Source organism: Scyliorhinus canicula, chromosome 1 (genome assembly GCF_902713615.1).
Source record: "Scyliorhinus canicula chromosome 1, sScyCan1.1, whole genome shotgun sequence".
In the NCBI taxonomy this organism is placed as follows: domain Eukaryota; kingdom Metazoa; phylum Chordata; class Chondrichthyes; order Carcharhiniformes; family Scyliorhinidae; genus Scyliorhinus; species Scyliorhinus canicula.
The window spans coordinates 228,251,606-228,268,866 of NC_052146.1; the positions used below are offsets into that span (position 1 = coordinate 228,251,606).

General features: G+C 49.5%; 1 protein-coding gene across 7 annotated transcripts in view; it reads left to right on the plus strand.

Annotated features, from left to right (window-relative positions):
- Positions 1 to 17,261, plus strand: part of pde10a (phosphodiesterase 10A) — a 628,597-nt gene that overhangs the window by 492,247 nt on the left and 119,089 nt on the right. For all 7 annotated transcript variants that reach the window (XM_038808728.1, XM_038808759.1, XM_038808768.1 and 4 more), the window contains one exon: positions 14,916 to 15,102. In XM_038808728.1, the coding sequence (XP_038664656.1) occupies positions 14,916 to 15,102 (187 nt within the window). The remainder of the gene's footprint in view (positions 1 to 14,915; positions 15,103 to 17,261) is intronic.

Here is a 17,261-nt window from a genome sequence, read left to right on the forward strand (position 1 = left end):
CAGCCAACCCATCAGTGGGATGGGCGTGCTCCAGTCCAACCAGTGCCATCTTGTTGAAGGTGAGAGCAGAGGCAGACCAGCTGAATTGTGGCCCCTTTAAACTTAACACAACAGCCATTACTGGGTCTGCAGTTTGAGTAGTCAGAGTGCATAGTGATGATAGCAGAGAAGCTATAGCTGCATTTCTCATGGCAATTGCAATTGCAGGTCTGAGTCCCCTCTTTTTTTAAAAACATTTTTATTAAGGCATTTGTATATATACATCAAACACAACCGCAACCAAAAGCGAGAAAACAGGAATTCACATAGCAAGTTAATATCTAACACTCCACCGTCCACCCTCCCTGCCACTAAGCCCCATCCCGTTGACCTCTTAACTATTCTTGAGGTAGTTAATACATAGTTTCCATCTCCGGGCAAACCCCTGTACAGTCCCTTTCAAGGCAAACTTGATTTTTTCCAACCTGAGAAATTCCGCAAGGTCCCACGCCCCCGGTTTCGGCGGCACCGAGTCCCTCCACTCCAGCAAGGTTTGTCTCCGTGCTGCCAGGGAGGCAAAGGCCAGAACATTGGCCTCTCTCGCCTGCTGGACTCCCGGGTCTTCCGACACTCCAAATATCGCCACTTCTGGACTCAGGACCACCTTCACCCTCAACACCTCAGACATAACTCAGTAGACCTCCGCCAGAACCCCTCCGGCTTCGGACGGGCCCAAAACATGTGGACATGGTTCGCGGGCTCACCCGCGCACCGCCCACACCTAAACTCCACCCCCTCAAAAAACCTGCTCATCCTGGCCACCGTTATATGTGCCCTGTGGATACCTTGAATTGAGTAAGGCTAAACCTCGCATACGAAGAGGATGCGTTCACTCTCCTCAAAGCCTTCCCCCATAGCCCATCGTTCAACCCCCTCCCCAGCTCTTCCTCACATTTGCGCTTGACTTCTCCTATCGGGACGCCCTCCCAGTCCATGAGTTCTTTGTAAATCTCCGACATTCTGCCCTCACCCACCCCTGTTTTCGACACCACCTTTCCTGTAATGCCGGGGCAGCAGGTCAGGGAAGGACGGAACCTGCTTCCTCACATAGTCCCTCACCTGCAAGTACCGGTACCCATTCCTGCTGGGCAGCTCAAACACCTCTACCAGCCCCTCCAAGCTTGAAAAGCAACCCCCAACAAATAGGCCCACAAACCTCTCAATCCCCACTCACCACCGGCCCCGGAACCCCGTGTCTAGTCCACTGAAAGAAAACCTATGATTGCCGTAGATCCGTGCCCAAACCGAGGCAACCTCCAACCTCAAGTGCTGCTGCCACTGTCCCCACACCCTCACGGCCACCACCACCACCGGACTAGTGGAGTACCTGGCCGGCAGTGACGCCGTCAACAGTGCCCCTAAGCTCGAGTCCTTACAAGAGGCTGCCTCCATCCGCACCTATACTGACCTCTCCCCTACTATCCCCTTTCTTACCATGGCTACATTTGCTGCCCAGTAATAGTTTATCAAATTTGGCAGGGCCAGCTCACGCACCCCACCCCCACGTCCCCATTCCAGCAGCACCTTCTTCACCCCTGGGGCTTTACCCGCCCACACAAACCCCGAGATCAGTGCATTAACCTTCCCAGAAAAAAGCCTTTGGAATAAAAATCGGGAGGTTCTGGAACACAAATGAAAACCTCAGGAGAACTGTCATCTTCACAGACGGCATCCGCCCATCCAACAACAGTGGGAGCACGTCTCACTTCTTAAAATCCCCCTTTATTTGCTTCACTGCTAGTTCCAATTCAGTAAGAAGTCTTACAACACCAGGTTAAAGTCCAACAGGTTTGATTCAAACACGAGCTTTCGGAGCGCAGCTCCTTCCTCAGGTGAATGGCGAGGTATGTTCCAGAAACATTTATATAGACAAAGTCAGAGATGCTGGACAATGCTTGGAATGCAGGCATTTGCAGGTAATCAAATCATTACAGATCCAGGGAGAGGGATAATCACAGGTTAAAGAGGTGTAAATTGTCTCAAGCCCGAACAGTTGGTAGGGTTTTGCAAGTCCAGGCCAGATGGTGGGGGGTGGATGTAATGCGACATGAATCCAAGATCCCTGTTGAGGCCGCACTCATGTGTGCGGAACTTAGCTAAAAGATTTTGCTCGGCAATTCTGCGTTGTCGCGTGTCCTGAAGACCGCCTTGGAGAACGCTTACCCGGAGATCAGAGGCTGAATGCCCTTGACTGCTGAAGTGTTCCCCGACTGGAAGGGAACATTCCTGCCTGGTGATTGTTGCACGATGCCCGTTCATTCGTTGTCGCAGTGTTTGCATGGTCTCGCCAATGTACCACGCTTCGGGACATCCTTTCCTGCAGCGTAAGAGGTAGACTACATTGGTTGAGTCGCACGAGTATGTGCCGCGTACCTGGTGGGTGGTGTTACCACGTGTAATGGTGGTATCCGAGTCAATGATCTGGCATGTCTTGCAGAGATTGCCCTGGCAGGGTTGTGTGGTGTCGTGGTCGCTGTTCTGAAGGCTGGGTAATTTGCTGCAAACAATGGTTTGTTTGAGGTTGTGCGGTTGTTTGAAGGCCAGTAGTGGGGGTGTGGGGATGACCTTGGCAAGATGTTCATCTTCATTGATGATGTGTTGAAGGCTGCGAAGAAGATGTCGTAGTTTCTCCACCCCAGGAAAGTACTGGACGACGAAGGGTACTCTGTCAGTGGTGTCCCGTGTGTGTCTTCTGAGGAGGTCGGTGCGGTTTTTTGCTGTGGCGCGTTGGAACTGTCGATCAATGAGTCGAGCGCCATATCCCGTTCGTACGAGGAAGGAGCTGCGCTCCGAAAGCTCGTGTTTGAATCAAACCTGTTGGACTTTAACCTGGTGTTGTAAGACTTCTTACTGTGCTCACCCCAGTCCAACGCCGGCATCTCCACATCACAGTTCCAATTCAGTTTATGCAGCTGCTCCCATCCCCCACCACCTGGCTGCCCAGATACCTGAAACTCGCCCCCACTACCTTGAAAGACTGCTCACCCAGCCTCCTCTCCTACCCCCTCACCTGGATCGGGAAGATCTCACTCTTCCCCATGTTGAACTTATACCCAGAAAACCGGCCGAATTGCTCCAATATGCCCATGATCCCTGCCCAATACCTTCCAGTGGATTTGATATATAAAGCAATCAATTGTCCGCATATAGTGAGACAGGAACTGCCAACTCACAACATGGCTGCCACCGGAATGTCCTGAGTCCCCTCTTTTACAGACACCACTCACAAAGTCATATAGGAGTCCGAGAGAGAGATAAGGTAGATCCTCTTCCATGAGAGTGACAGATGGAGACCACCTACACAAATAAACAGTCCTGAATAGAAATCATGCCACTGTGAGCATCTTCTTCCTCCTCCTCCTCGCTTACCTCCTTTTCCTTAAATTGACTTTTCCTTTCAGGGTCTCACCACCATCACGGTCCACCTCTCTGGAAGGCCATGTTATGGGGCACACAACCAGCCATCATAATGAGCAAAACCCTTGCAGGAGTGCATAGCAGGGTGCAACCTGACCAGTCCAGCATCAGAATTACATTTTCGGAAGACCATTGGCCTGCTCCAATGGTTGGCCACATGAGAAGGTGGCATTGGTTGTTGTCCTTCTGATTTGACCTAAACACCTTTCAAGTACAACAGAAAAGGCCCTGTTGATACTGGCTTGAAATTAATTTGATATTTTAGATAAATGCCAAGTAATCCGACTCCAAATCATTTTTCACCACATACCCACAAAATGGATTTGCCGCAAGCGACAAAAGTGTGCTGATATGCAACATGTTTCACCAGCTCCTCATAATGAATTGATTCTTTTAGGACTTTTTTATCTCTTCTTGTTAGCACCTTTTGGTATTGCATATACTCCTCCATCCATCCAAATGGTTCCCTCTGTGCTACAAAATTCTATGATTCACAAGTAGTGTTAATGTGAGAGGTGTCATGTGAGCACGTTTAATGTAACTAAAAACACAACATGTTGGAAAATACTCAGCAGATCTGGCAGTACCTTGGGAAAAGAGAGGGGGGGTGGGGGGTTCCATCTTTCACCTCCATTTTTGGTAGGTGGGAAGCCAGTGGGGTCGGAGAATCAAAGGAGAGACCCCCAAATGGCTTTTGCTAGTGGACAGTGCTGGCCAGCAGCGGGGGCGGGGGGGGGGGGGTCCCGTTCAGGAGGTTCATGTTGAGGGCAGGAAAGAGCTCCCTTTGGGGTGAGGAATGGTTCCCATTTCTGTGAAGGGGGTCCTTTTTAATACAAAAATTCAAATAGGGCCACCCTTTAAAAGGGACATCCCAATCTCCAGTGACTCTGCCCCACCAGCATGATGCTGTGTGTCCTGCCTCTTTCTTTTTTAGGAAATGCTTGAAGGTTTGGCAGAAAATTTGAAAAGGCAGCTGGCAGGCTCCCCTCTGCATTTCCCGCAAGAGACAACACTTTGGAAAAAACATCATAAAATGTTATCAAGTCATGAAGTCATATCAGAACCCTAAATCAGAAACTTTCCTGAAGAAATATCACAACCTGAAAATGTAACTATTTCTCTCCCCACAGATGTTGTCAGACATGCTGAGAATCTGCAATTTTTCCTGTTTTAATTTCAGATGTCCAACACCACAGTTTTTGTTTTTTAACCCAAATTTAATGTTATTCATTTCCCACTTTCCCCCATCTTTAGTTTTCTACCATGCTGGGTCTCACATTTAGATCAAGAAAAGAATCACAATCAGTGATTATCGGAAATGCTCAGGGTCATGTGCTCAGCTACTTATCCTACTATGCTGCCTTGGAAATTATGATTGTGATGTTAAAGTGTCGCACAGTGTACTGCCCTTCTCTACCCTGCCATAATTCTCAGTCAAGAACCATGAAAAACCTTACAACTTTTCAGACAACATTTATTTTGGCTCAAGCACAAGGTGAACCAGTGAGCAGATGCTCTCCAGCTGTTCCGTTTCCATCAAGCGAGCCGTTACACCTTCAACAGTTTTCTGACACTTTCCAGCTAAAGAACAAGAGCTGATGAACCCACCTGCAACATCACCAAGCCGCAACAGGAGTAAAACCATCAGAGCTATGAGACTCCCAGAAATATATTTTTAAGCAAAGGTACAAGTGCCATGATTACTCTTGGCTCAGACGAAGTGAGATATCAAGTGTCATCTTCTACTGGCTAGGCTGCTGAGTAAGAGAGAGATCCACACACTGACTGAATGCTTTGTATTGTCTCTGCTTGTGTCAAATTAATATAATCGTGACATGGTTAACATGCAAAAAAGCTGCAACAAATTGCCTTCGAGCATCATCCAGTGGCTGAAATTAAGAATAGCAGGCATAAATTATTTGCATTGGCAAGATTAGGGTGGTAAGCAATGATAAGAAACTTATCCCAAGAGATTCCTGAGGAATATCTATGATGATCCTGAAAGCTACTTTTCAATAAATATGGCAAAACACAATATAAATAGAAAAGTGTGTACCCAAGCTGTGAAGTAAGGTAAAATTGGCCCAGATTAGTTAGCAATAACATGCACTGTTGGCCTCAAAATAAGGGGCAGAGTTCTCCCATTTTGAGACTAAGTGTGGGGCGGGCGGCTCTGGCGGCAGCATCTGTCCCACTGACCAGAACGGCGGGATCCTGCGCCAGAGTCAGTACTTGGAACGTCATTAATTATGCACAGGTGAATTCCCCTCCGACTCTCCTGGTGGACCAGCAGCTGATTCGTCCGCGCAACTGATTCATCCGCTCGCCCTCAGCTGATGGGTTCAAAGGGCCCAGGGCCATATTTAAATACCAGCCCCAGCACACTCATATCGCTCCTTCCAGCCCACCTGCCTTCAGCAGCCCAGATGGAAAAGGCTAACAGCCTCAAGAAGAAGTTTGTTCCTTGATTCAATCACCTATCTTTTCCCCCAAGCCCAACACCTGCAATAATAATAATAATCTTTATTACTGTCACAAATAGGCTATTATTAACACTGCAATGAAGTTACTGTGACAATCCCCTAGTCACTTCTTGGCGCCTGTTCGGGTACACAGAGGGAGAATTCAGAATGCCCAATTCCCCTAACAAGCACGGCTTTCGGGATTTGTGGGAGGAAACCGGAGCATCTGGAGGAAACCCACGCAGACACTGGAGAATGTGCAGACTCCACACAGATTGTGACCCAAGCCGGGAATTGAACCCGAGTCCCTGGCGCTGTGAAGCAACAGTGCTAACCACTGTGCTGCTGCACCAACCTCAAGGCGCCCATGTCCCACTTCGATGTTTACCCAATGTCTCTGGAGTCTTCATCCATCCTCTTCCAGTAAACAATGTGGTATCTTTTTGACTTCCTTGTGAGCTTTTCATGCAGGCTTGTCGGGGTCCAGCTTCCCCCTTGGTCTGCCTTCCATTATTCATCATCTTTATCCATCTCCTTGCTATTCTGTGTGCCATTGTCAGCTCCCACCCTAACCCCCCCACCACCCCTTGCACAGCCCTCCTTCAAGAGGATAGTTGTCTTCAACAGGCAACCACCACCCCTCCCCCTTTCCTCATCTCACACTCCACTCCCGGCCGAACTTCAGATCTTTATTGTGGTGGTTGCATAAGTCTTGAATCACCATGCTGTCTAGATAAACACTGGTGTGGAAATGGAAGGAGATCACTGTAATCCCCAACTCTAGGTGCAGTACTGAACCGAGACAGTGACAGAGGAGGGTCCCTGGATCCCTCCACATGGTGCTGTCCATGACGACCAGTTCAGCATGGAGATGGAGGGCAGGAACTGGCCTGCCAAGGCAGAGTGGTGTACAGCGCATCAGGTGCAGCGCAGCGCTGTGGTAGAAAGGCTTTGTTGCCCTCACATCGAAGTCTCTGGCGATCTGAGGACCGCCTTGTGCATGCCACTCATTAGCAATTGGGTTTGACATCAAAGTGATTTCCGGCTGGCGGGACACAAGATTGAAAGGCCTGACAGGACATCGTCAGGCAGCTGTTTAATGAGCATTCATGAGATGCAATTTAATGCAAATGGTGTTCATGCCACCTGCCAGCGGGAAGACCAACTCGTCATTGGGAGAACTGTAATGTACTTTTACACTTGCATGTTTTCGACTTTATGGTTCTCACCTGGGGCCGAATTCTCCGGCGCCGGTTTTTTGGCAGGGGCGGGAATCGCGCCGGTTGGGGGGCCATTGGCAGTTGCCCCCCCCCCCCCAGCGATTCTCCACCCCGCGATGGGCCGAGCGGCCGCCCGTTTTCGGCGGGTCCAGGTTCCACGGGCGGCCTGCACAGTCCTCGGGGGGGGGGGGGGGGGGGGGGGCTGCAGGGGGATCTGGCCCCAGGGGGTGCCCCCACGGTGAACTGGCCCGCAATCGGGGCCCACCAATACACGGGCGGGCCTGTGCCATGGGGGCACTATTTCCCTCCGCGCCGGCTGATTTCACCTTTCGCCATAGGTGGCGCGGAGAAGAACCCCCCTGCGCATGCGCTGGGATGACGGCAGCAGAAGCTGGCGCTCCCGCGCATGCGTCAACTCGCGCCGGCCATCGGCGCCAACCCCGCCGGCGCCGGCCTAGCCCCTGAAGGAGCGGTAGATTCCACACCTTCCAGGCAGCCCGACGCCGGTACGGCCCACCCCGCTGGGTAGGGGAGAATCCCGCCCCAGGTTCTTTGCACCCAACCGGCACCAAACCTGCTGCAGATGGGTTGGGAGAATTCTGCCCAAGGTGTGAACAAGATGGTGAGCAGGTTTCTCCGACCCCCTGCCAGGCCAGAGAATCGCCCGGGTGCGGCGTGAATCTCGCCCTGACGCCGGTTGCCGAATTCTCCGGCTCCGGTTTTTTTTGCGGGGCGGAAATCCCGCTGCGCCGGTCGGGAGCCATTGGCAGCGAACCCCCCGGCAATTCTCCGCTCCATAATGGGCCAAGCGGCTGCCTGTTTTTGGCCAGTCCCGCCGGCATAAATGACACAAGGTTCTTACCGGCAGGACCTGGCTCTGCGGGCGGACTGCAGAGTCCTTGGGGGTCACGGGGGGAATCTGGGACCCTGTGGTGGCCTGGCCCGCGATCGGGGCCCACCGATCTTTGGGCGGGCCTGTGCCATGGGGACACTCTTTCTCTCCGCGCCGGCCTCTGTAAGGCTCCACCGTGGCCGGCGCGGAGAAGAAACCCCTTGCGCTGGGATCTCGCCAGCGGTTCTGGGAACATGCTGACGCTCCTGCGCATGCGCCAACTCGCGTCGGCCAGCGGAGGCCCTTCGGCGCCGGTTGACGTGGCGCCAATCACTCCAGCGCAGGCCTAGCCCCTGAAGGTGCGGAGGATTCCGCACCTTCCGGACGGCCCGACGCAGGAGTGGTTCACGCCACCCTTTGGCGCCGGTATGGCCCGCCCGCCGGATACTGGAGAATCCCGGCCAGTGAATTTCACTTGCAAAGAGGGAGAATTGCCTCAGCATGACTCTGCAATGTTCTCAAACGTGGACAGATCATGTATTGCAGTGAATAGAAACAATGTCCATGGTGCCTGTCAATGCTAAGCTGCAGCAGTATCTCTTAATGTTAAAAAGTTACGGAACACAAGATCAAATACGTTTGATGGAAAAACATTTTAAAAAGTCATGCATTAAGCATTTAAAAAGCCAGATAAATCTGGTTAAAAGTCAATATACATCAAAACATTTATAAAAGTATTAGTAGTTAACAAAATAATTATTGAAGAATATTATGTGCACCGTAGAATTTACCAGCATGTAACTCAAAGTTTCGGAATACCATCCAAGAACAAAAACCTGCCATTAAAAGTCAGATAAAACCTATTTAAAAAGTGATGTACAATTGGGAACATTAAAAAAGTTAGATTATGATACAAGTTCAGATAAATTTTGGGGGAGCTGAAAAATGTGTCCCGCAGCCATTTTGAAAGCTGAAATGGCCTCATCAATATTGGCGAAAGGAGGCTGTTACCACTTGAAAGCAGCAGCCTTAAAAAGTTATAGTGAATATACCTGGGGCGGGATTCTCCAATAAGACCATAAGACATAGGAGCAGAATTAGGCCACTCGGCCCACTGAGTCTGCTCCGCTATTTAATCATGGCTGATATTTTCTCATCCCCATTCTCCTGCCTTCTCCCCATAACCCCTGATCCCCTTATTAATTATGAACCTGTCTATCTATGTCTTAAAGACAATCCGTGAATTGGCCTCCACAGCCTTCTGCGGCAAAGAGTTCCACAGATTCACCACCCTCTGGCTGAAGAAATTCCTCCTCATCTCTGCTTTAAAGGATCGTCCCTTTAGTCTGAGATGATGTCCCCTGGTTCTAGTTTTTCCTAGAAGTGGTAACATCCTCTCCACGCCCACTCTATCCAGGCCTCGCAGTATCTTGTCAGTTTCAATAAGATCCCCTCTCATCCTTCTAAACTCCAATGAGTACAGACCCAGAGTCCTCAAACGTTCCTCATACGACAAGTTCTTCATTCCAGGGATCATTCTTGTGAATATCCTCTGGACCCTTTCCAAGGTCAGCACATTCTTCCTTAGATACGGGGCCCAAAACTGTTCACAGATGCGGTCTAACCATAGCTTTCTATGGCCTCAGAAGTACATCCCTGGTCTTGTATTCTAGCCCTCTTGACATGAATGCTAACATTGCATTTGCCTTCTTAACTGCCGACTGAACCTGTGCATTAACCTTAAGAGAATTGTGAACAACGTCCCTTTGTGGTTCTAATTTCCAAAGCATTTCCCCATTTAGAAAATAGTCTATGCCTAAATTCCTCCTTCCAAGTTGCATAACTGATGAGACCATCAATTCACTAGACACGTGCTTTGAGATATGAACAGTGGTTTTAATCTACTTACTACAGAGCCAGCCTGTTACATGTTGAACTCTCGATGAACTGGTCGGCTGGCTCTGGGCATCGATATTTATACAGCAGTCCAGAGGGAGGAGCCGTGGGCGGAGCCAAGGGTGGAGTCCTGTACAAACTCCTAAGCATTCCCAGAGCTACTCCCCCTAGTGGTAGTGGTCGGGCAACGCAACTGCGTTTACAATCGTACGGTCTCATATATATATCACAGTGTGAATTACAGAGTTACATTCACCACAATAACCTCACACTTTTCCACATTGTATTTCATTTGCCACTTCATTGACCAAGTCCTTCTGCAGTCCCTTGCTTCATCAATACTACCTGTCCGGGGCAGCACGGTGGCCTAGTGGTTAGCACAACCGCCTCATGGCGCTGAGGTCCCAGGTTCGATCCCGGCTCTGGGTCACTGTCCATGTGGAGTTTGCACATTCTCCCCGTGTCTGCGTGGGTTTCGCCCCCACAACCCAAAAATGTGCAGAGTAGGTGGATTGGCCACGCTAAATTGCCCCTTAATTGGAAAAAAATAATTGGGTAATCAATACTACCTGTCCCTCTACAGATCCTTGTATCATCTACAAACTTAGTAACAGTGCCTTCAGTACCTTCTTCCAGATCTTTAATGTACATTGTGAAAAGTTGTGGTCCCAGCACAGACCCCTGAGGCACCTAGTCACCAGCTGCCTTCCTGAAAAAGATACATTTATCCCCACTCTCTGCCTTCTGCCAGTCAGCCAATCCTCTATCCATTCCAGGAACTTACCCTTAACACCATGGGCTTTTAATTTATTTAACAGTCTCCTATGCGGCACCTTGTCAAAGGCCTTCTGGAAATCTAAATAAATCACGTCCACTGGTTCTCCTTTGTCTAACTTCCTTGTTATCTCCTCAAAGAGCTCTAACAGATTTGTCAGACAGGACCTCCCTTTGACAAAGTCATGCTGACTCAGTCCTATTTTACCATGCACTTCCAAGCACTTCGCAACCTCATCTTTAATAACAGACTCTAAAATCTTACCAATGACCGAAGCCAGGCTAACCGGCCTATAATTTCCCGTCTTCTGCCTCCCTCCCTTCTTAAACTGGAAGGTGTTACATTAGCCACCTTCCAGTCCTCTGGGACCCTTCCTGCCTCCACAATTTCCTCAGCTATCTCTTTTGGGACCCTGGGGTGTAATCCATCCGGTCCAGGTGACTTATCCACCTTCAGACTTTTCAGTTTCCCCAGAACCTTCTCCTTAGTAATGGTCACTGCACTCACCTCTACCCCCTGGTTCTCCTTGAGCTCTGGCATTCCACTGGTGTCTTCCACCGTGAAGACTGATGCAAAGTAACTATTCAGTTTGTCTGCCATTTCTATTATTACTTCTACAGCCACATTTCCTGTGGCCCAATGTCAATTTTTTGCCTCTCTCTTACCTTTTATATATTGAAAAAATCTCTTCCTATCTTCCCTTATATTACTAGCTAGCTTGCACTCATACTTCATCTTCTCCCCCCTTAATGCTCTTTTAGTTGTCCTCTGCTCGCTTTTATGGCTTCCCAATCCTCTGGTTTCCCACTAACCCTCGCCACTTTGTATGCTTTTTTTAGCCTTTATGCTGTCCTTGACTTCCATCGTCAGCCATGGATGCCTTGTCCTCCCCTTAGCATGTTTCCTCCTCCTAGGGATGAATTTCTGTTGTGCCTCTGTATGTCCCCACGCCCAGGAAAAAATGCGCATGAATACTCTGGACTTACCTGGAGAAAGTCCAGGGTGATTCTCCGATTTGCAGGGGGCTAGCAGGGCCCCGGAGTAGTCCTTGCAGCTCTGGCTGCCGATACGGGCCCCGCACTTCCAGTTGGGGGTCCGCGCATTCGCACGGCGGCGGCATGCGTCGACCACCCAGCGCCACATGGCCAACCCACACCGCGGACCGGCACCAAAAACGTAGACCCCCCCCCCCCCCCAATCGCGCGCGCCTCGGATCGGTGGCCCATGATCGGTAGCCTGACCGTCCTGGAGCCCCCCGCCCCCATGAATGGTCCCCCGCCCCCCACCAGGGTGGGTCCACAGCCGCCACGCCAAGTTCCCGACGGGTGGAACCATGAGAGAACCACAGCATCGGGAACGTCTGCCAGCTGCCCTTGGTGAATCGCCGCAGGGGCCTCTTTCAATGGCCATCGACTGGCGCCGTGTCGTTCGCGTGCGCGCAATTGGCAGCAATTCTCTGGGGAATCGCAGGAGCGGCGTCGGACCCCATCTCGGGCTTGACACTCATTCTACGACCCGCGCCGATCGCGATTTCGGCACGGAGGCTCAGAGAATCCCGCCTCTGTTTGTTCATCGGTAACCAGCCCAAATTCCCGCCGTGTCATGTCTCCCGTTTTAATCTTAAAATCAGCAAGTGCAATAACAAAGCACCAGAACATCATAGAATGGCCCAGTGCAATTTCCAGATTAATTTGGTACAGTGCGGGCAGAGCCTAAAGGTTGCTGGACCTCTCGCTGGTGCAATATCAGAAAATGCTGCTAACCTTTCTATCAGCACAGTAAAACTGGACCATTCATCTTCCCAATATCATAAATTTGAGGGAGAGGGTAAACCCATTTTCAGCAGTATTAATCAAACTAATGCCAGGCTGGCATTCTTCAATATATCAAGAAATATCTTTTTTTTCTAAAATATTTTTATTCTCCATTTTCACATTTTCTTCAGAATGTACCCCCCACCAACAAACAGTGAACAGTAACAAATACAGTGTCAATCCCCTTATCAACAACAACAATCCCATCCTCCCACCGTCCCCCAAACAACAGCCCACTTGACAATATAAGCATCAAATAAAACTCAACCTACCAAGGAGGAAAAAAGAAAAATGAATCACTCCTGGTCACTGTTGACATATATAGTCCACCCCCCCTTAATATTCAATGCCATCCAATCCCAGAAAGAGTACTGTGAATGGCACCCATGAATTGTAGACAACCCCCTCCCAGACTCCTCCCCTCCACTTCCTCTTGTAAACGCCTACCCCCAACCTCGGTTCCGACCCCCAACCTTTCACCCTGGCTAGACTCACCAAAACCTGTTCTACCAGGCTCCGATGGCCGCAGCCCCTCCCCCCACCTCACTCCCGTTCACTGGCCGGCTTAAACCGGCCATCGTGGGGGCCCCCGCCCCGTTCTCCTTCCGCCTTGCCCGGTACCAGGAAAACCAAGAAATTCCCTTTAGCGCACAACCCCAGCATACACACCCAAACCCCAAAGAACCGTCATTGCAAATGAAAGTCCAAACTCTTCCCTTGTCCAAATATACAGCGTTGACTCATTTAGTACATACACCAACATGCAGTGAAAAAGTAAAGTTACATGAGGCTACACCGGGACACGACCGCTCTCAGTCACATTTCTCAATTCTGCCACAGTCCTTCTGCCTTTGCAAACTCCTCCGCCGCTTCCGCCGTCCCAAAATAAAAGTCCTTGGATTTGTAGGTCACCTTCAACTGAGCTGGATATACTATGCCGCACTGCACCTTGCCGATGTACAGTGCCTTCTTTACCCGGCTGAAGGCAGCCCGCCTCCTCGCCAGCTCCACCGTAAAGTCCTGCTGGATGAGTATACCAGCTCCAGCCCACTGCACCACCCGCTTCTGCTTTGCCCAGCACAGGACCCTCTCCTTCACGCCGTACCCACGGAAACACATAGTTACTACTCTTGGCGGCACACTTGCCTTTGGTATAGGCCTCCACGACCGATGAGCCTGATCCAGTTCGTATCGAAAGGAATCGTCCCCGTCCCCCAATAGCTCCGCCAACATCGTGGCAAAATACTCCGTCGACCTTGGGCCTTCCACCCCATCGAGCAGACCCACGATCCTCAGATTCTGCCGCCTGGGTCTGTTTTCCAGGTCTTCCATTTTGGCTCGCAGACCCTTGTTGGTCTCTGTCACCTTCCACAACTCCTTCCCCATCGAGGTGAGTTGATCACTGTGCTGCGATAATACCTCTTCCACTTCCTTCAGTATCTCACCTTGCTCCCGTACCTCCGCTGCTGCGCTTGATACCGCTGTCCTCAACGGGGCAATCACCTCTTCCATCAGCACTTTCAATACCGCCCCATCTCCTTCTTCATCACTTCCATGTGTTTTGTGAACTGTTTTTCAAGTTCCACCACCATCACTTTGGTAATTTCTTCGGCTGTGAACGATGCGGCCTCCCCTGGTGCTCCAGCCTCCGCTTTCCTTACAGTTCCTGCGCTGACTTTTCCACTCACCAGCGGACTTTCATTAAACCCCTTTTTCTCAGCCATTTTTTCCCAAGCTTGGACATTTCTCCTCCCTGTGCCTTCTTACAGCTTTTTCAGCCACCGTTGCCCCTGGGACCGGGCGTTAAAACCCCAAAATTGCTATCCCCGAGCGGGAGCCTTCCAGTGTGCAGCTGCCTCCCGTCCGCCGTCACCGGATGCCCATCAAGAAATATCATTTAATAGATTTTTAAATAATTATGTTCTGAAACGGGCTCATGCAAGATTTTATGTTCGGTGATATACAAATTGGTTTCGATAGAAACAGGAGTGAAACAAACTTACCAGTGCAATTTTGAGCACGATTTGCACCCAAATCCCTTATTGTGCCCAATGTGGAAACTCCTGGCCAATAATTATAAGAGCTCAAATGATCATTGTTACAGTGCAACTTGGCAACCGGCCAAGAATCAGAGCAACGAGCAAAACTGTTCTCTTTTGTTCATGAAATTGAAAACATGACAGATTTCCAATGGTGATATATCGTTTTGTTCAACATAGCAATAGTTGAGTCGAATTCAAAACTCATTTTGGATTTGGAAGGTTTCCATGTTACATTATTAATGATATGTGTTATTCTTTAGACATTTGGTTGATAATTTGGACAATGCATTTAAATTGCCTTGGCAAACCAAGAAAGGTCTGCTTGCACTCTCTTAATCCTTTCAAATGTGAAGTCTTATGGGGAAATGATTTAGCCTCAGTCACTTTTAAACTAATTGTTGTATGTTTTGTTTAATAGAGAAGTCGACCTATACACAGGGTACACCACACGAAACATCCTGTGCATGCCTATTGTCAGCCAAGGAGTTGTCATTGGTGTTGTGCAAATGGTGAACAAAATAACAGGCAATGCCTTTACTGAAGTAGACGAGGACAACTTTAAAATGTTTGCTGTTTTCTGTGCTCTGGCCTTACACTGTGCAAATGTAAGTGATTTATATAATTCTTGCATTAATGTCTGGAAGCTATCTTTAACCAATATCTATCTTTTAATTTAGACATGTAATTTGGAAACCATAATTTATATGAGTAAGTTATTCAGGTTACGTGTGGAAAATTTAACCACTTTGAGTCACAGCTACTGATTTATTTTAGATGTTGTAGAAATAATTCTGCAAGTCAATGTGTCAGGCAGAAAGCCTGTTGACTATGTGGACTGGGAATTCAGGCATTAGCTGAAGTGCATTAGCTTGAAGTGCATTCATTGAGCCTTTAATAGATGGAAAATTATGTAGATTTGTACAATTATCCAAATTGTTTGATAAAACAAAAAAGCAAAATGTTGGAAATCTGAAATAAACTGCTAACACTGGAAATACTGGATAGATCAAGCAGTAGGGAGAGTAAGGAGAGATTCAGTTTCAAGATTTTCTGATCCTTTCTCTAGTTTTGAGAACCATTTTCCAGGCGCATTTCTCCCGTCTTGTTGCGCTCCAGCTCGAACAAAACGAGGCCGGTAAATAGCGGGAAAAGCTGAAAACGAGAACCTCACCAGGCGTCAAACAGTTTGCGATGCAACCAGCCCGTTCCCATAGGTGAAATTGGGATCTCTCCGTTGCATGGCGAGAAACCAATTCTCACCACTTACGCCCTATTTCCATACAATTAACAGGATCAACCCCTTATCCAACGGCCTCCCATCATTTGGACAGCATGGTAGCATAGTGGTTAGCACAATTGCTTCACAGCTCCAGGGTTCCTGGTTCGATTCCCGGCTTGGGTCACTGTCTGTGTGGAGTCTGCACGTTCTCCCCGTGTGTGGGTTTCCTCCGGGTGCTCCGGTTTCCTCCCACAGTCCAAAGATGTGCAGGTTAGGTGGATTGGCGATGCTAAATTACCCTTAGTGTCCAAAAGTGGCCTTAGTGTTGGATGGGGTTACTGGGTTATGGGGATAGGGTGGAGGTGTGGGCTTGGGTAGGGTGCTCTTTCAAAGAGCCGGTGCAGACTCGATGGGCCGAATGTCCTTCTTCTGCACTGTAAATTCTATGATTCATCGGCCTCCCCAGCAGCTTATCACGCTGGCACCAATTAGTACTCCTTTTGAAAAACATGAACCTGGCGGAAGGGCATCTGTGGGGAGCCGAGGAGGTGATTAGCCATCTTTGCTCTCAGGCAAAGAGACTGGGAGCACTGGTCTTGCCGCCCCAGTGTTCGGCGGAGTGTGAGGGACCCTTGGCTGGTGGGGGGAGGTGAACCACGGTTGGGGGTGGGGGACCCTCCGCAGAAGTGGCCGCCATGGGATGGTGGGGGGCAACCACACGTGGCATCACTATGCCAACCCCTGGATCATGTATATTCGTTTCGGGGGCAACCATGTCCCTCCTGTCTGCACTACTGACCACCCATAACTCCCACCCATTGACGAAGCCTCTGGCCTTGCGGCTGAAGGCTATTGCTAATAGGGAATTAGCAATTGTGGTTAAGTGAGCACTTCGCACAACACAAGTAGATTCCCGTGGGTAGACGAGCCATGTAGCATATGGGAGTCATTGCCTAGCATTCCAATCAGACCGTGCTGCCTGGGTACTGTGCCTGAACACTGTGGGAGGCAACACCACACACACGCAGTAGCCAACATCCAAACACCCAGGTCCTGTATCACATTGCAATCTATTAATACAAATAACAGAACCCTACATAATGCAAACCTCAATTCCAATCAAGAACCCAACCCCAACAAGAACAAGAAAAAAATAAGAACAAGCATGAAACCCCCCACAATGTAATAAAACAATACAACATGCCCATCGACAGAGCCAAAACCCCAATTGCAACTACAGCGCACCCAACTTTTTAACGAAAGAGTCCGTCTCTCCCGGCACGTCGAAGAGATAGGGTGCGATCTAATGGAAACAAAACATCCCATTCTGGTCGGGATTAGCGGGGTCGTTCCAGGCGCTTGTAGCACAAGGAACGACACCGCTATCAATTGGCACTCTTATTATTTTTTTCAGGCCCTCAGTGGGGCCGCACTCTGTTACATAAATGGTGGCCCTGATCTCTCGACCCGACCCCCCCAACAGCGCAACTCACCTGTTGAGAGCTCCTCAAGCCAATCCGCACCCCACCTCATATGGGCAGGGCA